Source organism: Halyomorpha halys, unplaced genomic scaffold, assembly GCF_000696795.3.
Source record: "Halyomorpha halys isolate HHAL.00 unplaced genomic scaffold, Hhal_1.1 Scaffold433.1, whole genome shotgun sequence".
In the NCBI taxonomy this organism is placed as follows: Eukaryota; Metazoa; Arthropoda; class Insecta; order Hemiptera; family Pentatomidae; genus Halyomorpha; species Halyomorpha halys.
The window spans coordinates 258,717-279,704 of NW_027115152.1; the positions used below are offsets into that span (position 1 = coordinate 258,717).

Consider the following 20,988-nt stretch of genomic DNA (forward strand, 5'->3'; position numbering starts at 1 on the left):
TATATATATATTATAAATTACAAATTTACTGTACTATGCCGATACATTATTATAAAAAAAAAAAAAGTCTAACTAGGCATAAATATTGTATTTAGCAACCTAATACAGTTGGGCAGTACAACTTTTTTGAATTTATCTTGTTACTTACAAAATATTAAATGAATTAATGGTTTTGATAATACTGTTAATAATTGAAAATTTTTCATAAAATAATTTTAAGCCCCCCTCCCTCCCACACCGCAATATGAATGTGGTGGACAGTCAGATACCCCTGGTGAAATCAATTAAAACCGATATATCAGAACAAGATAAGCACGGTTAAATTTAGAAGTAATTCTCAATAAGATGTTCTCTACCAAATTTTTTAAAATAAATTGACGAGATAAATTTTTTCTGATAACAATATTGAATTAACTTTATACGATTATTAAGTAATAAGGAAATCACCATGATTTTTTTATGTTCAAATTCTGAAGAATCAGAAACACTCAATGACATAATTTATGCTTATCATTCTGAGTTAAAATGGTGGATTATATATAATTAACTCAACTATAATTATAAGACTCTATAATAAATAAAATACAATTTAGAACGCTCTTTATCTGTTACTATGAGGGACATACATAATATATTCGACTTTCACATTCGAGCACGCTCAGACGTTCGAGTCACACCAATGAAGCACGCGCGTAGAACCGTTTCTCTTTATAATTAGCATTTAGTGAATTATTAAGTTACTGGCTAATAAAGTATTATAGTTTAAAAAACTCTCTTACCTCCCCCTCTCAAAAAAAAAAAATGATAAATAGAAAGCAACAAGTACTAAAATAAATTTCAGCTGTTATGAGTTATGATAAAGCCAAAAAAATTTAAAAATTGAGAATATTTGATATAATGAAGAAACAGTGAGAGACATGTTTCATTAAGTAATGCTGCCCAAATACAGCGTATTGCTGAAGTACACAGCATACCAATCGCTATTGCGAGGATTAATTCACATTAATTGAACACTATTGAAACTTTTATATCAATAATATATAAATGAAGTGATAACTATAGTAACATAAATGGTAACAGCTAATTTCTTTTATGGTCACCATACAAACAAATCAAAGTAAAAAAAAATTACTAATTTTTAATTACTTTGAAAAATACTCAAATACCATTTCATACAACACTAAAAACGAATATGATTTTATTTCTCCTAAAAAATATTTTATTGACATACTTTACTCAAATCCTCATTAGTTTTTTTTTTTTATAATTTTCATTGAATAAAAAAATCATTTAATGTAATCATTAATACTTTTTCCTATTTTTCAGAAAGAGACTAATCGATTATCACACAATATCCAAGAAAAAATGTATACTTTTTGAACTAGGCGCCAAAAATGCTTCATAACTGTTTTTCACCTAAAAAGGGAAAATCCTGAACATTCAGCAAAAAGAAGTATTAAACAAATATTACTTTTTATATATTAGATATATCCTATAATAATGTTTTCATGTCGTTTGATCGTTTTTATTTTCACTTATGTTTGTATAGTATATATAGGAAGGGGATGTTTTGCGATCATAAAAAATTTCAAGTTTCCCAAAAGGGTCTGTCTGTATAGGAATAACTTAAAAATAAATAAATAGTAATAAAATAAATAAATAGAAACTTTTTCCATAAAATCGACTGACCGAAAGTACAACTTTGTATAATAGATTTTTAGATTTTCTCAAAAACAGTTCTAATGATTTCAATAAACTCAATATTCAATAAAGTCGGTATAATTCATGTAAATAAACTTTTATGTCTTAACAGGGTTGAATTGCCAAATTTTCATAAAATCTTCCTCTGAAGTATCTTAAGATTATATTTTTAAAATAATTAAATAATAAAGTAGGAAAATCGGAGACATCAAAGCATACCCCATCTCTCAAGATTTCAATCATATGCCATAGGGTCTAGTTATATTTGTTGTTGTTGCTTAAAGGCGTAAAACCCTCTGGTCATCAACGCCTATGGCATGATAAAAAAAAAATTAAAATCGAGTAGGAGCTATAATTTATAAAGAAGGCGATGTTCCTTTAAAAATTCAAACAATAATGTAGTTTTAGCTTCCTCATCTGTGAGAGCTTCTGATAAATTTGGGGTCAGTCCTATCCTGTTTATTATTGGCAAATAGTGAGTACATTCTTCAAAAATATGCCTAATCGTAAGAATGGACTGACAATATTTGTACGTTGGAGGCGGCAGTTTTCTGATCAGGTGAGAGTGCGTGAGGAGAGTATGACCTATTCTCAAGCGGGTTAGAGCAACTTCCTCCCTGCGGCTATTACGGTAGGCTGTTGACCATGGTTTTACTGATCGTTTTATTACTTTTAATATACTCGGAGAGCTTTTATCTCACTTGGCCTGCTAGTTATATTTTGTTGAACTGTTGAATTATTGGTAGGAACGAGGTTGATGTCATTTGCTCTTGAAGAAATCCTAAAATACGAATTTTTATAGAAACAGAAAAATAAAAGTTTATTTTTTGGAATTTTAAGCTTCAATGAAGGTTTTAATATGGCGCGCACCACATCAATTTTTAAAAATAATTTATAATTTTATTTACTAATAATTTAAAATTTAAAATAATTGTAACAAAGGAGACAATATCAAAACCCTTATCCCATCGAAGTTCCGTGTAACTTCATACCCCATGATGTTTAATCTTATCTTTAAACGATAACACTGCAATTGAACTAGCGACTATCGCCCATCAAAAGATAACACGATATGGGCCTTTTAGTTTTATAATTCTCTATCTCTTCAAAATGTGTTTGCAGGTAAAGAAAAAAAATATTAAGGAATCTATAGTTCCATTTTTAAAAATATTTAGTACCTGCACTACTTGTAGGTTATAAGTACAGATTTTTAACAATTATGGTTTATGGTGGTCACATAATATAGCTTTGAATAAATTTATTACGTAAAGTTAAAATATAATAAGTAAAGATGAAGATTCTGTTCGAATGCATCAATTTTATTCTGATTTAAACAAAAATAGAAAAACACGTTACGACCCACAGGAACGGTGCAGTAGCAGCAAATCCATCTGGAAACTTATAATTAACACTTCATACTCTTGAAACAGATTTGAATGATAAATAATTAATAAGGTATTTAATTACAACTTCAATTACATGAGCAAAAATAAACTATGATTACTTTAAACTGACGATTCAATACCTCTACTACATTTCCTACAAGAACAATTACTGATCGTAATACTCCATTACAATTACTGTATTCGTGTAAAGTAATTGCAATTACTCCGTTCAATTATTGTAATTGTAGTTTTGGAATAATAACTTCTTGGTCTCTAGTAATTACAAAAATCCGTAATTTAACTGGATTATGTGAATTCCATTTATGCGAACCAATTTCGTAGGGACGAGTTGTAATTTAAGAAATGAGGCTGAAAAAAAATCTGAATTCATGAGGTTTTGGAAAATCAAAATTAAAACCAAAAACAACTGTTCTGACTTTTAAAACAATTCTCAGGCCATTGGAGATGTACAGCTGTGAAGCCTGGGGAGGGGCATCCTTTACAAAAAGGAAAAAATTACCATCTTTACAAGTCCTAAGAATCCCAGTGGATACTCCTTTATTTATAAAATACAAGCCAATTGCATCAGAAAAAATGGAGAAGATAGAGGATTACATCAAGAAATGGTTAATGAAGTTCCACTCCCAGTTACCCACAGTTAAAGGAGTAACCTACAACTTGGGAAACCCAACCTCAACCCGAAGACTGAAGCCCAGGCTGCTGCAGGACATTCTTTTATAAATTCTATATTTATCAATTCTATTATTCACTTTACTTCCATTCATTTTTTTTCTCTTCGTCCTTTTTTCGATATTAAATTCTTCTTGCTTTTTTAACCATTAGATGGCAATTGTTTGTTTTGGTAGGTCTACGAATGTCGTTGTTTTTGTTATTAACTCTACTTCTATCTTTTATTAAGACTTATTATTTTAATCATTAATTTTACCTTAATTTTTTATTTATTTATAACATTGTATATAGTCAAGGGTGTCTTTTATACGAGATTACATCCCCATAAACAATTGTTAAAAAAAAAATGTAGCTTTTATATCAACAATGTGAGGCCCATTAAATATGTATTTGGCATTAATAAATAAATAAAAGTATGGTTTTGAAAGAATTTTTAAGAATGTTTTCTTAAAATAATAATGTTGATATTAATCGGTTATAAGTGACTGCAGGTTGAAGGTTTAACATTATAATCAAAATTTTCTTTTAACTTTATAAAAGTTTTTATTATTTTTCTGTTACCATGTTTTATGATCGAACGTCTCAGATTATATATATTTTTTAACTTGTTTTTTTTTTATTCTATTACATTAAAATGTTTGCAATTTTAGTATTAAGTAATTCCATAAACTAATTATAATTGCTTGTAATTTTATTGAAATTATTTGGAATTTTAGGGGAAAATAGTAATTAAATAACGCTGGAACTGGTATTGCAATTATTTTGACTCAATTGCGGACCACAATTACAGTGGTTTATCAACTAGTTGTAATTACAATGCGATTATTTGTGTTTGTAATCTAATGTTTAAAATTTTCATCATTTAAGCCAAATAAAACTTTTATAAGAGGAGATTTATCAAGGAACTATAGTCAAATTTGCTTAACAAATGGGAATTATTCAAAAATTAATAAAATAAAATGAGCTTCTGATGTCCTTTCACAGCTAAATAAATAAATAAAAATAATATTTTGTATTTTTCTAATTAATTAATACCATCCTTGAACCCCCACTTTTATATGGACAAAATCAGTATATATTTAGAACACGGGGAGATAGAATTATAAATATCCTTCACGGTAAAGTAATGTGACTGTTCTTTAAATAGTTTAAAACAAAACGTTTTCGTTTAACAGTGTTAGTTTGCAGTCATGAAACCGAGGCCGTTTCAAGTATTTATCAAGGGTCCGAAACAGGTATGTATAGTTCAAATTTAACACGGTTAAATTATTAAGCTAGTGTTATAATATCGTAGTAAGATCCATCTCAAAGGTTAGGTAATGCTTCCACTTTCTGTTCCCTTCCTTACTGAAAGTTACAAGATGAATTGCTATTGTACTGTATTCCGAACTAAGTCAGCAACACCTCGTTAGTTACACTTTAAATAGACTCAAGAAAGAAGTATTATGTAACAGAGTAGACTTCGCTGATGGCAATAGTGAGCTCGGCTAAGTTCGACAAAATATTTAAACAACAATTAGTATACATAGCTCTGAGTTATGTATTTTAGAGTTAATTATTACCAAACCCTTCGTTCAAATCACCAGCGCCTTCACTCAGACTTAACTGCCATAAGGGGTATTCATGATCTTTAGTTTAACAGGTTTTATATGTTACTGCCAATAAAGTAGTCTGAAAGTACTCAAATGATAATTTTTTTTTTTAATAATTTAGTTATTGTTATTTACAACTGTATACACATATATACAAAAAGTAAATTTGCTGGAGGTGACATAGTGACATGTTAAAAACATGTGGAGAATCTACCCACTGATAGAACTCCAATAACATTTCTAGAGGAGAAGATCTCGAGGTCATCTTCTTTTCAGACGCCTAGGAGGATTATTAGGTAATGAAGGAGAAGCCAGGTTAGAAACAAGTGGATTTGGGTGGTTGAGAAGTTTATTATGGAAGGAACGGTATCTGGTTCTGGCCAAATCGGCAACATATGGAACATTGAGGTCCGGATGGATGACTTGATTTGTGACAAAGTAAGGAGCATTAAGGATTTTACGAAGGATTTTGGACTGTAAGGATTGGATTATGGAGGAATTTGATGGTTTAGTGGAGCCCCAAAGCTCAACTCCGTATGTCCAGAAATGTTAAATTTCAAATTTTTTTTTTTGAAATTCCAAAAAAGTGACATTTTTTTAAGATACCTTTAATTTTTTTTTTAATTTGTACCTCTCAATTATTTATTAAACCAAACATGTTTACAAAATTTGAGACGATTGTTTTCTATTAAGTCAGTTAGAACGTATTCCGATTTAGAACAATTCTTTTGTTTTCGCCGATTTTCAAATTTAAATAAAACGTTTTAATATGTTTTTCGAGAATTTTTATTAAAAGTTATACGAGATAAAGATTTATTGATTTTCTTTTTTAATTAAGATTATAGAACGAAGCCAGTTGATATTTCAGGATCTATTTACCCGCACAAATGCCTAATTTAAAAAATTAAAAATACTAATCTTTTTTTCCTTATATAAACTCTATCTAGGACACAAATCATTTTCATGTATATCAGTTTCATTGGAATGAATGTTCTCATGTAAACAGGATATAAAAATAAAATAATTTGACCATTTAAATAAATATGAATGAAAAATAACTATCTGTTGATTTAAATGATAATATTAATTAATAAAAATGAAGTGGAAATAAAACATAATTTTGAACAACAAAATGTTTGTGAGTATCAAATATATATAAATAATTGACGGCATAATTTCAAATAACGAAGATGGTCAGGGTTGCGATCAAAAGAGAAACAAAAATAGTTAGCAACTATTTATTTTCCGACGTTTCGCCCCACTCTGTAGAACTTCATCAGGGCGTTCATAGCTCTGACGACTGTTTGTGTGTATAATATATCATAAATACATTAGTATTAGTATAATATTTAAAAAAATAAATCTTGCTTTTCATTTAATGAAAGATCATATTAAAAACATGGATGTCTCGTTGTCATCCTTACTTGTGATATTTGAAAGGAAATACTCCAGAGTCTAATCTTTGATCATATCTTTGCGGTTCCGCTGTTTCACGATAACTCAGTTATCATGAAATTTAGTTTTCAAGTGTTCCTTTGAGCATTACTCAACTGGAAAAATAATCAAAATTTTAAACAAGTAAATAACAGCCACATTAATTTAAAAAAAAAAAATACTAGTCTTCCAGACTCCAGACTCTGTGAAGTTTTGGCACTTTCCAAAGGTCAAGGTTATTTTAGTGTGAACTTTCAATCTCTAAGGGTCTGTCTACCTTTTAAGAGCGAGAAATACTCAATAGTAGTTAGTAGAATAAACGTAGTTCTCTAAGTGATCTCGGACAACAAGGCGTGACACCGAGCACAGCAGAAGGCTCAAGGTAATCCGACCAGGTGATCTAGAACCCACCCGTACCATTTTATTATCACCTGAGTGTATCTCTTCCAGAGATCATTTACGATAAAACTAAAGTCTAGACGATAAACATTTTTCAAACAATTAAACGACAAATTAGGAGTAAAATATAAACTAATAAGTATTTAATAGACAATTTGATACCAACCAAGGCGGTAAATAAAGGTTTCAAAATAGGAACAAAAAATTTTTTATTGTTAACCAATGTTTCGCCCCACTTAGCAGGGCTTCGTCAGGGCTGATAAGAACTATTTTGAAACCTTTATTGACGGCCAACCCGACTATATTCCCCAAATATACTTCATACGGTTAACTATGTTCTTCCAATATGAATAAACCTTTTGAAAAATGAAATAAGAGTTTTTTTTTAATATTTATTTATTGCTATTTACAACTGTGCATTATAATACATTTAGTAAATCTAATCTAAGTTAAATTGGAGTGTTACAGGCGTGTAGAGAAACTACCCATTGGTACCACTCTAATGACATTTTACATTAACTGGTCTCGTGGCCATCTTCTTTTCAGGCGCCTCGGAGGATTGTCAGGAATGGAAGAGGATGCAAGATCAGAAACTAGGGGGCTTGAGTGGTTAGAGAGTTTATAATGGAAGGAGTGATATCTGGTTCGGGCTAGATCGGTTACATATGGAACATTAAGGTCTTTATGTATGATTTTATTTGTGACAAAGTAAGGAGCATTGAGGATTTTACGAAGGATTTTAGATTAGGGGTATTCATGATCTATGTTAAAGCGTGTTAAATGGAAAAACTCGTGTTAAATCGAAAAAAATTGCCTTCTTTTGGCGTGGTAAAACGAAATAACATTTAACATGGCTGAGAGTCTGTTACTTGGTCAGTTAAATCGAGAATGACGTCACACAATAGACCAGTTGAGATCGCCGCCATATTAGTTGTTGTGAATTTCAATACAGCTGTCAATTAGCTCATCTTCATTCTCTTCTTCACAAGTTTGAAGATCAATAAGACACTCATAAGCTAAACTTTCACACAAATTCCACTTTTCACTCACTCTAGGCATGTTTTAATTAATTACTTAAATCAAAACTGAAGTAAACAATAACATGAGGGTCTGGAAGGAAGGTTATAAACATAAAGGCTTATACAACAAGTTGCTGAGAAAATCCGCTAGGGGCTCTTATGCATTTAACGTTTAACATGACTTCAAATAGGACTGCTCACAATCCTATAGTTATAATATTTAACATGGTAAAACATATAACATTTAACACAACATCATGAATACCCCTATTGTAAGGATTGAATACGAGAGGAATTCGAAGGTTTAGTGGAGCCCCAAAGCTCAACTCCATATGTCCAGATTGGCCTTATTACAGTCATGTAGATCAGTCTTTTGTAATGTGTTGGAAGTTTAGACCGTTTGTCTAGTAAGTGTAACATGATTAAATGAAACTGTAGGGCAGTCAGTAGGTTTACGACGAAGGGTAAAGGTGATTTGATGGGATTTGTTCGAATTTATCTTAATCCTCCAATTACCACACCAATCTTCGAGGGCTGTGATATGGGATTGGAGATTTTGGGATACAATTAATGGGTTATTATTAACAGCGAGTACACATGTGTTATCGGCATACGTGGTGAGGATAGTGTTAGGATTGGTTGGAATGTCAGCTGTATAGACGGTGTAGAAATAAGAGTTAACATCAATTCTTAATACCATGAAAGAGAAAACTTAAATAGCTTTATTTTAAACTGATTTAAAATCCGGACCTCACGATTTATAGGATTCTTCAACTCCTGTACCTCAGGTAAATGTGACCCATGACCCCTTCATAAGTCGTAGGGGTCCATATTAATATTAATATTATATACACGAAAAGCAAGTTATGGAACTTTTTCGATAAAAATGGACAGAGCAAAATCGCTACTTTAGTGATCTTACACATTACACTTTACACTTTAGTGATCTAGGCATGATGTAGGCATTATCTGATTGAAATAGCCTAAAATCATCTATAAAATACTTTTAATTATAGCTTATAAGAAATAAATAACCAGTCGTCATTGTCATAAATAATAAATTATAGATTTTTATAATGGTCATACGAATTGAAATAAAACCGAGAGGGTCCGATGGCAATGATATGAATACTTCGTTATCTTTTCATAAACTGTTGTATTGTTGGTATTAATAAAGTTAGCTTACATCGAGAAACTCTAAAGTGCAAGTTTTTATAGTAAGCGAAAGTTTTTTTTTCTTTTCAAATATTAAATGATATGAACTAACTATCTACTATGTTATTTATTTCAGTTGATAACCATAAGTTCCGAAAATATATCTCAGTCCTTAAGTTCGTTTAAGATGGCCCTGTATAAAACAACTGATAAGAAAATCACTAAACTACTTCCTTTGTCGCCATCGTAATTACGTTAGTGTTATTTGATTAGATCATGCTGCTCTTTTCTTTCTTATTTGATCTCGATCAAAATGGTTTCAAGGACATCCTATATACAGGGAAACCTCTATGTAAGAAACGCAAAGGTGAAAGATAAATTTTTCCGTTATACGGAGGTTTTCGTTATGAAAGGGTCAATATAAAAATAACACAAAAGTTAACTAAATAGAATTATTTCGTAAGTTGTGATACTAATCCGAAAAAAAATTATATAATTTTTATAAAATTAAAAAAAAAATAAAGCAAAGAATTAATCTAGGAGAAATCTTGACTCATTTATTTTTGACCTAGAAAGTATAGTTCAAGAATTCCATGAGCTTGAACAGTATACTTTATGCTGATCCCCGTTATAGAATAAAACTGATTAAGGGCAATAAAGTCGATTTCCACTTCCGGAGCGAAAGGTTTCCGTAACAAAGGGGTTCAAATGCATTCAATAGGGGTATTCATGATGTTGTGTTAAATGTTATATGTTTTACCATGTTAAATGTTATAACTATAGGATTGTGAGCAGCCCTATTTGAAGTCATGTTAAACGTTAAATGCATAAGAGTCCCTAGCGGATTTTCTCAGCAACTTGTTGTATAAGCCTTTATGTTTATAACCTTCCTTCCAGACCCTCGTGTTATTGTTTACTTCAGTCTTGATTTAAGTAATTAATTAAAACATGCCTAGAGTGAGTGAAAAGTGGACTTTGTGTGAAAGTTTAGCTTATGAGTGTCTTATTGATCTTCAAACTTGTGAAGAAGAGAATGAAGATGAGCTAATTGACAACTGTATTGAAAGTCACAACAACTAATATGGCGGCGATATCAACTGGTCTATTGTGTGACGTCATTCTCGATTTAACTGACCAAGTAACAGACTCTCAGCCATGTTAAATGTTATTTCAAATATATAGGAAGATGGTCAGGGTTGCGGTCACAAGTGAAACGAAAATAGTTTACAACTATTTTATTTTCCAACGTTTCGCCCCACTTTGTAGGGCTTCATCAGGGCTGTCCAAATGAATAAGATGAACAGAAATGTTATTTCGTTTTACCACGGCAAAAGAAGGCAATTTTTTTCGATTTAACACGAGTTTTTCCATTAAACACGCTTTAACATAGATCATGAATACCCCTAGTATATATTGTACTAGAGCCCGGTGGAAAAATTCCCAGTTATTTCACCCCAATTCTGGAAAACTATGCATAATTACTTATCGAAATTGATGAGTCCACCAAGTACATGTAGGAGGAATACAAAATGGAGGCGGTTTCAAAATTTTAAGAAAATTAATTTTCCGTTCGGAGCTCACACATGTTGGTCGATGTACACGTCACAATCTCACAATATGTACATATCTTTTTAAATACCAAAGATGTGTTACATAGAGAATTATTTTAAAACTATCTGGAATCGCAATGAAATAATTTTCTAGTCACAAAAGTAAAACAGGCTAAAATAGAAAGGAATGTATTTATATCACAGATAAAAATACACTTTGCAACGACTCCAGCAATCTAAAGTACACAAAATAGCTATGATTGCAGTGGATCATGGTTAATATAATCAATTATTTTTTATTATTATTATTGGCGCGAACGACCGTAGAGTTGGGTCTCTCGCGATGTACTAAGGAAATACATCGCGCGTTTGTTGACGTGGTTTTTATAGGGTGAGTTCGTCACTCTTACGTTTATTTCTGTGAGTGCCACCCATTGTCTAACGGGCCTCACAAATGCCCGGAGGTTAAAAAAATCTGGGATAGGGCAAGGGAATCGAACTCGCAACCTTTGGGTTGGCAGACAGGCGCGTTACCACGCTGCTACCGTCAACCCTCAATATAATTAATAGTTTATACAAATAAATAAATAGGAAAAATATAAAGCAGCTTTCCATTTGTTTCTTCTTCCTCGGCTAACTCTGCGCATTCCTTCATTAATTATTGGTTCAGATAAAATGAACTTGTTATAAAAATTTTTTTTTTAAAGTTAAATCAAGTCAGCCTCGTTTTAGCCTTGAAACTCATTAGTAGGACTTTTCATATTAATAAATGAAAAAAAAAATCAAAATGAAGAAATAAATTCCGAATATGAAAAGCCGAGACCGCCCGATCTTCACCGATAGTAAATGCCTTAATTTTTAAACTGTAATCTTGTCATAAAAATAAATTATAACCACCATTCCTACCCCGAGAAACTCTAAAATATAAATTTTTATAATAAAATAATGATGACAAATTTTTTGTTATAATTTCCCCCTTCACTGGTTGTTAAAATTTTTTTTCTCAAAAAAACACAAAAATAGCAACGACTTCTACACGAGCCCACTAATCTATAAAAAACATGGGATTTTTTTAGGGTACTAAGTGAAAGTTGTGTTAATATTATTTTAATTTCTGTTAACCATTACTTTCATTAGTTACTCTAATGATACGTAATGTACTTCCCTGAATTCTGCTTCAAATATCTTTTTTCTCAAGAGCCACTGAATTGTATAACCTCATTCCGAAGCGCTACAGCTCTAAAATTTTAGTCAACAATATTAGATCTTAATCTTACTTCATTTCCCTGGTATTTGTTTAAAAAATTTCCAAGTAGTAAGAACATCAATGTGAAGTTCATATTACAAAGTAATAAAATTAAATAAGAGAGAAACAGAATGATTTGATTTTTTTCTACTCATGAGTCATTACAAAGAACTAATAACGATAGGCATCGAATATCTTTAATAATTGATTATGATCCATCTACAAATGATTCATTCACTGATGCTCAATTTCATAAAGATGATGTAACAAAACTCAAAATAGTATAATATTTCGAAACACAGATAAAGAAATAATGATAATTACAAATTTTAATTAAAATAGAGCTGGGATAATGAATATTATAACAATAAATTTATAAATTTAAGCATTTATAGTTAAAGTTATGTTGATGAGGTGATGCCATAGAATTAATCTCATACGATCTCTAAGAGCGTGTAGTCCAGAAAAGTTATTTTTTTCGTCAAGTTATTTCACCCTAATTCTTAATTGCTTTAATTGAAACTATATATAGTTAAGAGAAAATATGAGATGACTCTGTCAACCATAGTTAGGGGAAATAAAAAATGGGAGCTTTTTTTACAGAATTCACAAAATATTTAAGTTTCGTTATTTTAAGTAAAAACATAATTAGCATTATTTTCTGACATAAAATGGATCCATATGACAAAAAATGGTTCAAAATTACCAGAATTTATTTTATTTTATTAATATATCGATGTAATAGATGTTTATAATTACTCAAATAAAAGATAATTTAATGCACTATAAACTATTTTATAATTATCTTCAAAAGAGGTGCAGTTTTATATTATTCGACAAAATATATTCACAAGATATTGATTTTTAATAGTTAGGAAAAATATTGATTTTTTGAAAACGCTATCTCGAGAACTATTCAACGTAAAGATTTCTTTTAGGGTTTACAGTTTGCCAAATTTATTTTTTTAAAATAGGTTTAAGGATATGGAGCACTGAATGAAAAACATAAAAAAATTTAGTTTGTTGTTGAAGAAAATGAACTTACGGGGAATCGAATCTTAAATATTTAAATATCTAGTTTTTAAGAACATTTGCTTTACCCATTGAAAGACATAGGTATACACTGAACTATTGGTTTAATTTCGCCTCAACTCTCTCAGCCACAGACAGTCCAACCATTTTCTAATAGTACAAGAGCCCAAGAGGAGAAAAAAGGACAACTATAAATCAATTATTTTAGCATATATCATGAAAACTACTACTCCTACGAGGATAAACGTCATTAACTACTTCATAGTTCATTAAACTAGATTTAATTTGAGTACTAATAGACATCTGTACATCACATAGTTCCTGAGATATAGATTTCTCAAAATAAATTAACTAAATACTAATCTTTCAGTAGATTTTTAAGAAATTTTGCTTTTTAAATAGCTATATCTCAAGAACTATTGGACGTAAAAAGCTCTTTTAAGGCTAATATTTCAGCAAATTTACTCTTCTTTAAATAATATGCTCTTAGTTTTTCTAGTGTGTTTGTAGTTTTTAAGATATAGAGCTCCGAATGAAAAAATAGTGTTTTTAAGGTTTTGAAACAGCCGCCATTTTATCCCCCTACCTATACTTGTCAGACTCATCAATTTTGAATATTAATTATACATTGTTTTCATTAAAGTAATCAAAAATTAGAGTGAGATAACTGCCTTTTTTTCTTCCCGGCTCTTGTACTATAACAATAACCTACAATTTGTTTACTTAATAAAATGAAAAAATGTACTGTTTGTAACATCTTTTAACACTCGCCAATTTTTTATTCTTCCTGTTGTTCAAAGATTGATAAATTTTGACCCTAAATTGCAAGTCGTGCAACTTGATTTTTTCTCCTCTTGGGCTCTAGGACTAAATGAAATATTCAACGATCGTATTAAACCTAATGAATTTTAGTAAGTTTGTTAGTTGAGTAATAAGAGCAAAGACCTTTGAGATAAGAATAGGAGGTAGCAAGCGGAACAAAGTACCGTATTAGGTGTCTGGAGGATCTCGGATCAGGCTACTAACACCTAGGTAACCAGATTTAAAATGAAGTATTAGTAACTTTTAATATATAATTCTGATTTGAAATTAAATCCACGCTAGATTCAGAACAGAAACAATATCAGGAAAATAATAATAAAAATTATAGCATTTTACCAATCATTAAATTCTCTATTATCATAGAATAATTATTAAAACACTGAGAATGATTTTATAGTCACGCCAACTGAAAGACTCATGTATAGGTTAAATGAGATTAAAATTTATTTAATAACTATAGTGACAAGAAAACGTTTTCAGACTGCTGAAAAAGAAAATCCATTGCTCATGTGCCAGCCAATTAAAACTCATAATAAAATTATCTTTTATTTCTATGTTACTTGCCAATCTAAAACTTTCTTTGTTAAATATTATTTTCTTTTAAATTTTTGACACCGATATATAATACGTCTGTCACTTTTTCCCGAAATATGTTTTCAGCCTTTAAAAAACATTTTTCCTCTTATCTCCTCGAATTAATTATCAAATCATCTCATAGTTCATATTTATCTAATTTCCATGTATATTAAGGATGTGAGATGGTTAATGATTACGAATAAACAAAATTAAAGGTACTTTAGAGGAAGATTTTTTTTAAAAATCCGCATTAAAACCCTGTCAAACTATTTTAATTAGGATGAGACCTAGCTGATTTTTGAAGAACATTTAATCTCACTTTGATTCAGAGAGTTTAATTAAAATCGTAAGAGCGGTTAATTATTAAAATAGAAAAAATGTGAAAAATCGATTATATAAAGTTTTCGCACTTGCGGTAAGTAGATTTATTATTTAAAAGTACCTGCCACATCTCAAGACATATATATACCCGCCAGAAAAATGTAATTCCATTTACGTACGGTTCTTTTTTTCGAGCTAGGCTGATCACATACTCACAGACCATTTTGCGAGACTTTGTTGATAGGACCAAAGATACTTAAAAATATTTATTTACGTCGAAAATTGGAATTCGAAATTTTTAACGACCGCTATACTTCCTCTTAATATATATTTCAAAGATAGGTAAGTGAAAGTAATAATAACTAACAAAGTAATACTATCAAACAACTTAATTCAATTTCAATATTTAAGTACAGAAGATCTATATATATTTTATCCGGCACTCAGGATATAATAATAAATAAAATTCACGGAAAACAACATTTTCGGTAAAATAACTAGCTTAGAGACAGTTACTAAAAACTTTTTTTTTTTTTTAATAATTTATTTATTGATATTTACAACTGTATACATATATACACATCAAGTAAATTTGCTGTAAGTGATATTATGTCATGATAAAAACATGTGGAGAATCTACCCATTGATAGAACTCTAAGATCTCGAGGCCATCTTCTTTTCAGACGCCTCAGAGGATTATTAGGTAGTGAAGGAGAAGTCAGGTTAGAAACGAGTTGGTTTGGGTGGTTGGGAAGTTTATTATGGAAGGATTGGTATCTGGTTCTGGCCAAATCGGCATCATAGGGGACATTGAGGTCCTGATGGATGATTTGATTTGTGGCAAAGTAAGGAGCATTAAGGATTTTGGACTGTAAGGATTGGATTCGAGAGGAATTAGATGGTTTAGTGGAGCCCCATAGCTCAACTCCGTATGTCTATAACTAAAAACTTAAATCCTAAACGTTCAGTCGGAGTGACCGAGTTCAATTACGAAGACTACATTATCATTTCGACTGACGCTTACTTGTAAATGAGATATCGAACATTAAGGATTTTGTGTAATATCTCTTTCGATTTGTAACAGAAATAGAAATTACTCTATTATTATTAGTTCTACACAATCTGATCTTTCATCCTTGGATTTACTCTCATTCCGATTGACCGTTCTTAAAGGAAATTTAATGATATTTTCACTAAGTTCTTAGCAACCAATGTAGAAAAAAAATGTCTTTTTCTTTTTATTTTGGTTGTCATAAACAGTACGTGGGGAAAAACTGGTATGGTTACATTTCTATATAGAAAAGTATCTCCTTTATTTTCCTTCACTAACTTTTAAATGAAATTCGGTATCATTCTTAGCACCGGATAATATTAATTTGGATTTTTTAAATGTAAAACTAAGAAGAAAAATTATTTCTAAAAAGTTATTAATTTTATATGGTTTTTAATTTGTTTTACAATCCTAAAAAAATTAACTTCACATTATTATTAATCTACATATTAAGTTTTGTATTGGATTATAATTTCTACCTAGTATATGAGTAAAATTAATTTTCCAGGTTTTCTTTTTATTCACTTCGGATTAACCGGCGATGCCACGGTTCCAATTAAGGCGTATAAGAGGTTCTACTACTTCCAATTCTTATTACGAGAAATGTCAGTCTGTCTACAAAATTGACTCCGGAATTCCGGGGAAGGATTTTGCTTACATTTGAAAATAAGAGTATTTTGCCTGCAGAAATCGATTGGCAGAATCTTTCATCCCGGGGTTAATGAATAATTATTAAAAAAAAAAAATTATGCAAGCCAAAAAGAAAAAAGATAAATGAAAAAGAGCAACACGAGTATAATTAACGAACCGCGATAATTTATTCCGGAAGGTCCGAAAAGAGACGGATAAAGAATGTATACAGCCAAAGGGTTTGTTGAATAAATACATGAGGGTTTTAATAAAAATGCCATAAGTCAAAAAAGTTGAATAATGAGTTAGAGGCGCAATCCTAGAGTACTCATACATTAGCCACGTAATTAAACAGAATATTAAAAAAAAATTCACACCGTATAAACCTCTCTAAATATGGCTAGAAAACCCACAAATCTGGAATGTTTCTGGCAAGTACTCCACTAGTCGAAGACGATCGAAGGGAAGAATCACCCAATCAGGTGATACCCGGATTTTCGTAGATTTGCATCTATTGTTCTCTTGCAAAGTTGTTTGCATGATTTGGGGCAATTTATACACGATTTTATACAAATATGAATTTAACAGCAGGGTTTAGCACATATTAGTTTTTTTTTTCACATAGCGAAAATCAATATTATTGTACAATTATACGTCCTCAATTGAGAATTCATGAACCATCTGAGATGTGAGAAAAGTACTGGATTATAGCTATATATCTACTTTATTTCTTAAATTGTTTTATCTAAACAGTATGGAGGAAAATGACAAATCGGGACGTTGTGGGTTCGATTCCCACCTGGGGCAGTTAATATTTATTTTTGGCGGTCCCGAAAAATGAATCTTGGTACTCCTCCTACCTTGGTTAGTACGCGGCGGCAACTCAGTTGCTAGAACCACCAGCCCCATTTGCCGGACTTGTTCCTCCACCAAATACCAATACATCTGGGTTATGGTGAGAGTCCACTGCAATTACTACAATGACATATTAAGTTTATTTAATCACATGAAAGTACAGCCCGGACTTCAAACGACAAAAATCGAAGTAAATATTTCGTTACCGGTTTTTAACCGTATAGTATATTTCAAGATGCACGTAACAGAATTAACAATTGCTTATAAGAAGAAATTAGAAAGATTAATGTGAAAATATTATATTTGGATGACTTGAAAAGTAATCTTAAGTTTACTGATTAATCAATAGCTGCTTTGAGATTTCCTAAGAAATCTTATCTATTGTTTAAAACAGCTCTTATTCGATTGTATAAGTTGATTTTTCTCTTTGAAAATTCCTGATGGCAGTGCCATCTGTGTTCATGATAGATAAACTAAAAGAATCAAGAATGGACTGATAAGTACCATTGCTTGATAAAAGATTGAGCAGTTCATCATTGGTGATGATAGAGACTGGTGCACTTAAAGAAATAGACTTTGAAGTAGTTATTTATGATTTTGCTAATCAAAAATCTGGGAACTACAAATACAAAATTTTATCCCGTGACAGTAACGGACAGAGCGTCAAGTAGCATTCAGCTAAAATTGTGCCACGCATGGGCAGGGTAAGGCAATCAAACTGATAAGTATACCAAAATATCTAAGACTTTGGCTAGATTCTTTGCTTCCTCTGTTTTCTAAGATTACTTTAACTGAAGAAGGAGATGAGGTTTAGTTTTTAATTCAGTATGCCGTTGATTTTAAAAACGATCATCCAATCCTTCGCATCAGAGTTTAGTACTTCATCAGTTCTAAAAATCGTTTTTGTGAATTATTTAAAATTGAATTTTTGCTATCCAACATGGTAGTAATAATAATGATACATCAATCATAAAGCCAGTGATAGTGATAATGATTTAATAGTGGTACATATAAAAAACATTTTTCTTACATGCCGAAGTATTTCCGAACATAAAAAAAACTATATATTTCTTTGGACAAGAATTCGTAATTTTATCACACTGCGAAAGGGTTAAAAATAACATTATTTTAGACGTGTCAATATAAAAAAATTATTGAAGTACTTTGTGATATATTGAATGAAGATCTTGCTTATTCTCACTTTGTCCGTCATTTTCCTCTCACTCGCTAGGCTTCAATATTTTAAGATACAAGAAATGTTATGATTCAGAGCCCAAAAGGAGAAAAAATGTAGTTATTTAACCCCAATTTTTGATTACTTAATTGAAAACTTGGTATAATTATATTCAAAATTGATGAATCTGTCAAGTATAGGTAGGGAGAATAAAAAATGGCGGCTGCGTCAAAAAGTTAAAAATAATTAGTTTTTTATTCGGAGCTCTATATCTTTACAACTAACAACAATAGAAAATCTAAGAGAGCATCATTTAAAGTAGAATAACTTTGCAAAAATGTAAGCCCTAATAGAGCTATTTACGATCAATAGTTCTCAAGTACTGAAAGATCAGTGGTTAGTGAATTTATTTTGAAAAATCTTTATCTCAAAAACCATTTGACGTACAGATGTCTATTAGCACTCAAATAAAAGCTAGTTTAATGAGTTATGAAGTAGTTTATGACGTTTATTTTCGTAGGAGTAGTAGTTTTCATGAAATTTGATAAAATAAATTCTTCGAACAAATTTTCATTCGCCAAATTTATATTCATATGTGAATATCATAAAAACTACTACCCCTACGAAGATAAGTATCATAAACTACTTTATAGTAAGTCAAATTTCATTTATTTTGAGGGTTGGCAGACATATGTGCGTCTTATGGGTCTAGAGATATATTTTTTCAAAAATCCAACATTTCATACGAACAACTAGAACATTTTAACATTAACATTTTGTCAAATATCATAAAACTGCTACTGCTACAAAGATAAACGTTATAAACTATTTTATAGTAAATTTAACTAGCTTTAATTTGAATGCTGGCAGACATCTGTACGTCCAATCGTTTCTGAAATAAAGTTTTTTCATAAATCAAACCTATTGTCCGAACAACTATAAATCAATTTATTTTAGCAAATATCATAAAAACTACTATTCCTACAAGGGTAAAGGTCATAAACTACTTTGTAGTACATTAAACTAGGTTTAAATTGATTGGTAATAGGTAATAGTCATCTATACGTCACATAGTTTCTGAGATATAGATTTCTCAAAATAAATTAACTAACTACTGATATTTCAGTACATTTTTAAGAAATATTGCTTTTTAAAAGGATATGTCTCAAGAACTATTGGGCGTAAATATTTCTATTATGGCTCATATTTTAGCAAATTTACTCTTCTTTAAATAATGTTCTTTTAGATTTTCTAGTATTGTAAGTTATAGAGCTCCGAATGAAAAATTAATTTTTTTTAAGGTTTTGAAACAGCCGCCATTTTTTATTCCCCCTACCTAAACTTGGTAGACTCATAAGTTTTGACTATTAATTATACATAGTTTTCATTAAAGTAATCAAAAATTGGGGTTAAGTAATTGCCTTTTTTTCTTTCCGGCTCTTGTACTATCTGTTTCTTTCACTGTGGACTTAGTTCCTTAGGGTCTAGTCAACTAGTTAAAATCCTTCCCCATATATGACAGGAGCTTAATTCTCTTAAACAAGAATATAATTTTGGAGATGTTTTGTATTAAAATACATATAGGCGTGTCAAGGAAAATATTTTCCGGATGTGTAAGCGGAAATAATGTATGGAATTTGATAAAATTAATCCTAAATCCTAATTACGCTAATCCAAACTTTCCACTAACTTGTCAAATTGAAGCAGCCATTTTCTATAATATAAGCTTTTATTGCCGAAACGAACGACGAAAAAGGATCCGACATAGCCAAATCATTTGTTTTATTAAGTCTTCGAATTATGGAGAAAAGAAAATCGCACATGAAAGTATACTTTATATTTTCGGTTCTGACGGCCGCAAGTACGTTAGCGAAAACATAGTACCGAGTATCAACCTCGACCACTCATGTGAGAACCACTGTCAACCATGAAATGTGCAAGTTTGGGGTTGCATGTCATGGAATGGTAGAGGTAACTTGGCATTTCTTGACGGTATTATGAAAAAAAAAGGCGATTTAATGTAAAAAATGTAATTTAACATTTTCCAGTGGACTGTACAAAATACCCACTCTTCTTTCAACGTTATATCTGAACCTGGAAAAATGTTCGAGCTAAAAGTTTAGAAAAAAAAAGTCATAACGTGGTCTCTCAGTTTTTAATTAAATATTTATCAAAGTCTCTTGAGCATAACGTGCCAAAAAACTGGCACAGCACGCAGGCTCCTCACGATATCATTTTAATTCATAATTTTTTCTTAGAACTATTCTGAATAAAAGTAAAATAACCAACGATAAATGAATAATATATTTATATAAGGTAGGGAGAATAAAAAATGGCGGCTGCGTCAAAAAGTTAA

General features: G+C 30.6%; 2 protein-coding genes across 4 annotated transcripts in view; one reads left to right on the top strand and one right to left on the bottom strand.

The window, feature by feature from the left end:
* Positions 1 to 20,988, bottom strand: part of LOC106682642 (reticulon-1) — a 116,413-nt gene that overhangs the window by 62,383 nt on the left and 33,042 nt on the right. The gene's annotated exons all lie outside the window — the stretch shown is intronic.
* Positions 18,139 to 20,988, top strand: part of lace (serine palmitoyltransferase long chain base subunit) — a 59,051-nt gene continuing 56,201 nt past the window's right edge. The window contains exon 1 of the mRNA XM_067052238.1: positions 18,139 to 18,162. Coding sequence (XP_066908339.1) covers positions 18,154 to 18,162 — 9 coding nt within the window. The 5' untranslated portion in view covers positions 18,139 to 18,153. The remainder of the gene's footprint in view (positions 18,163 to 20,988) is intronic.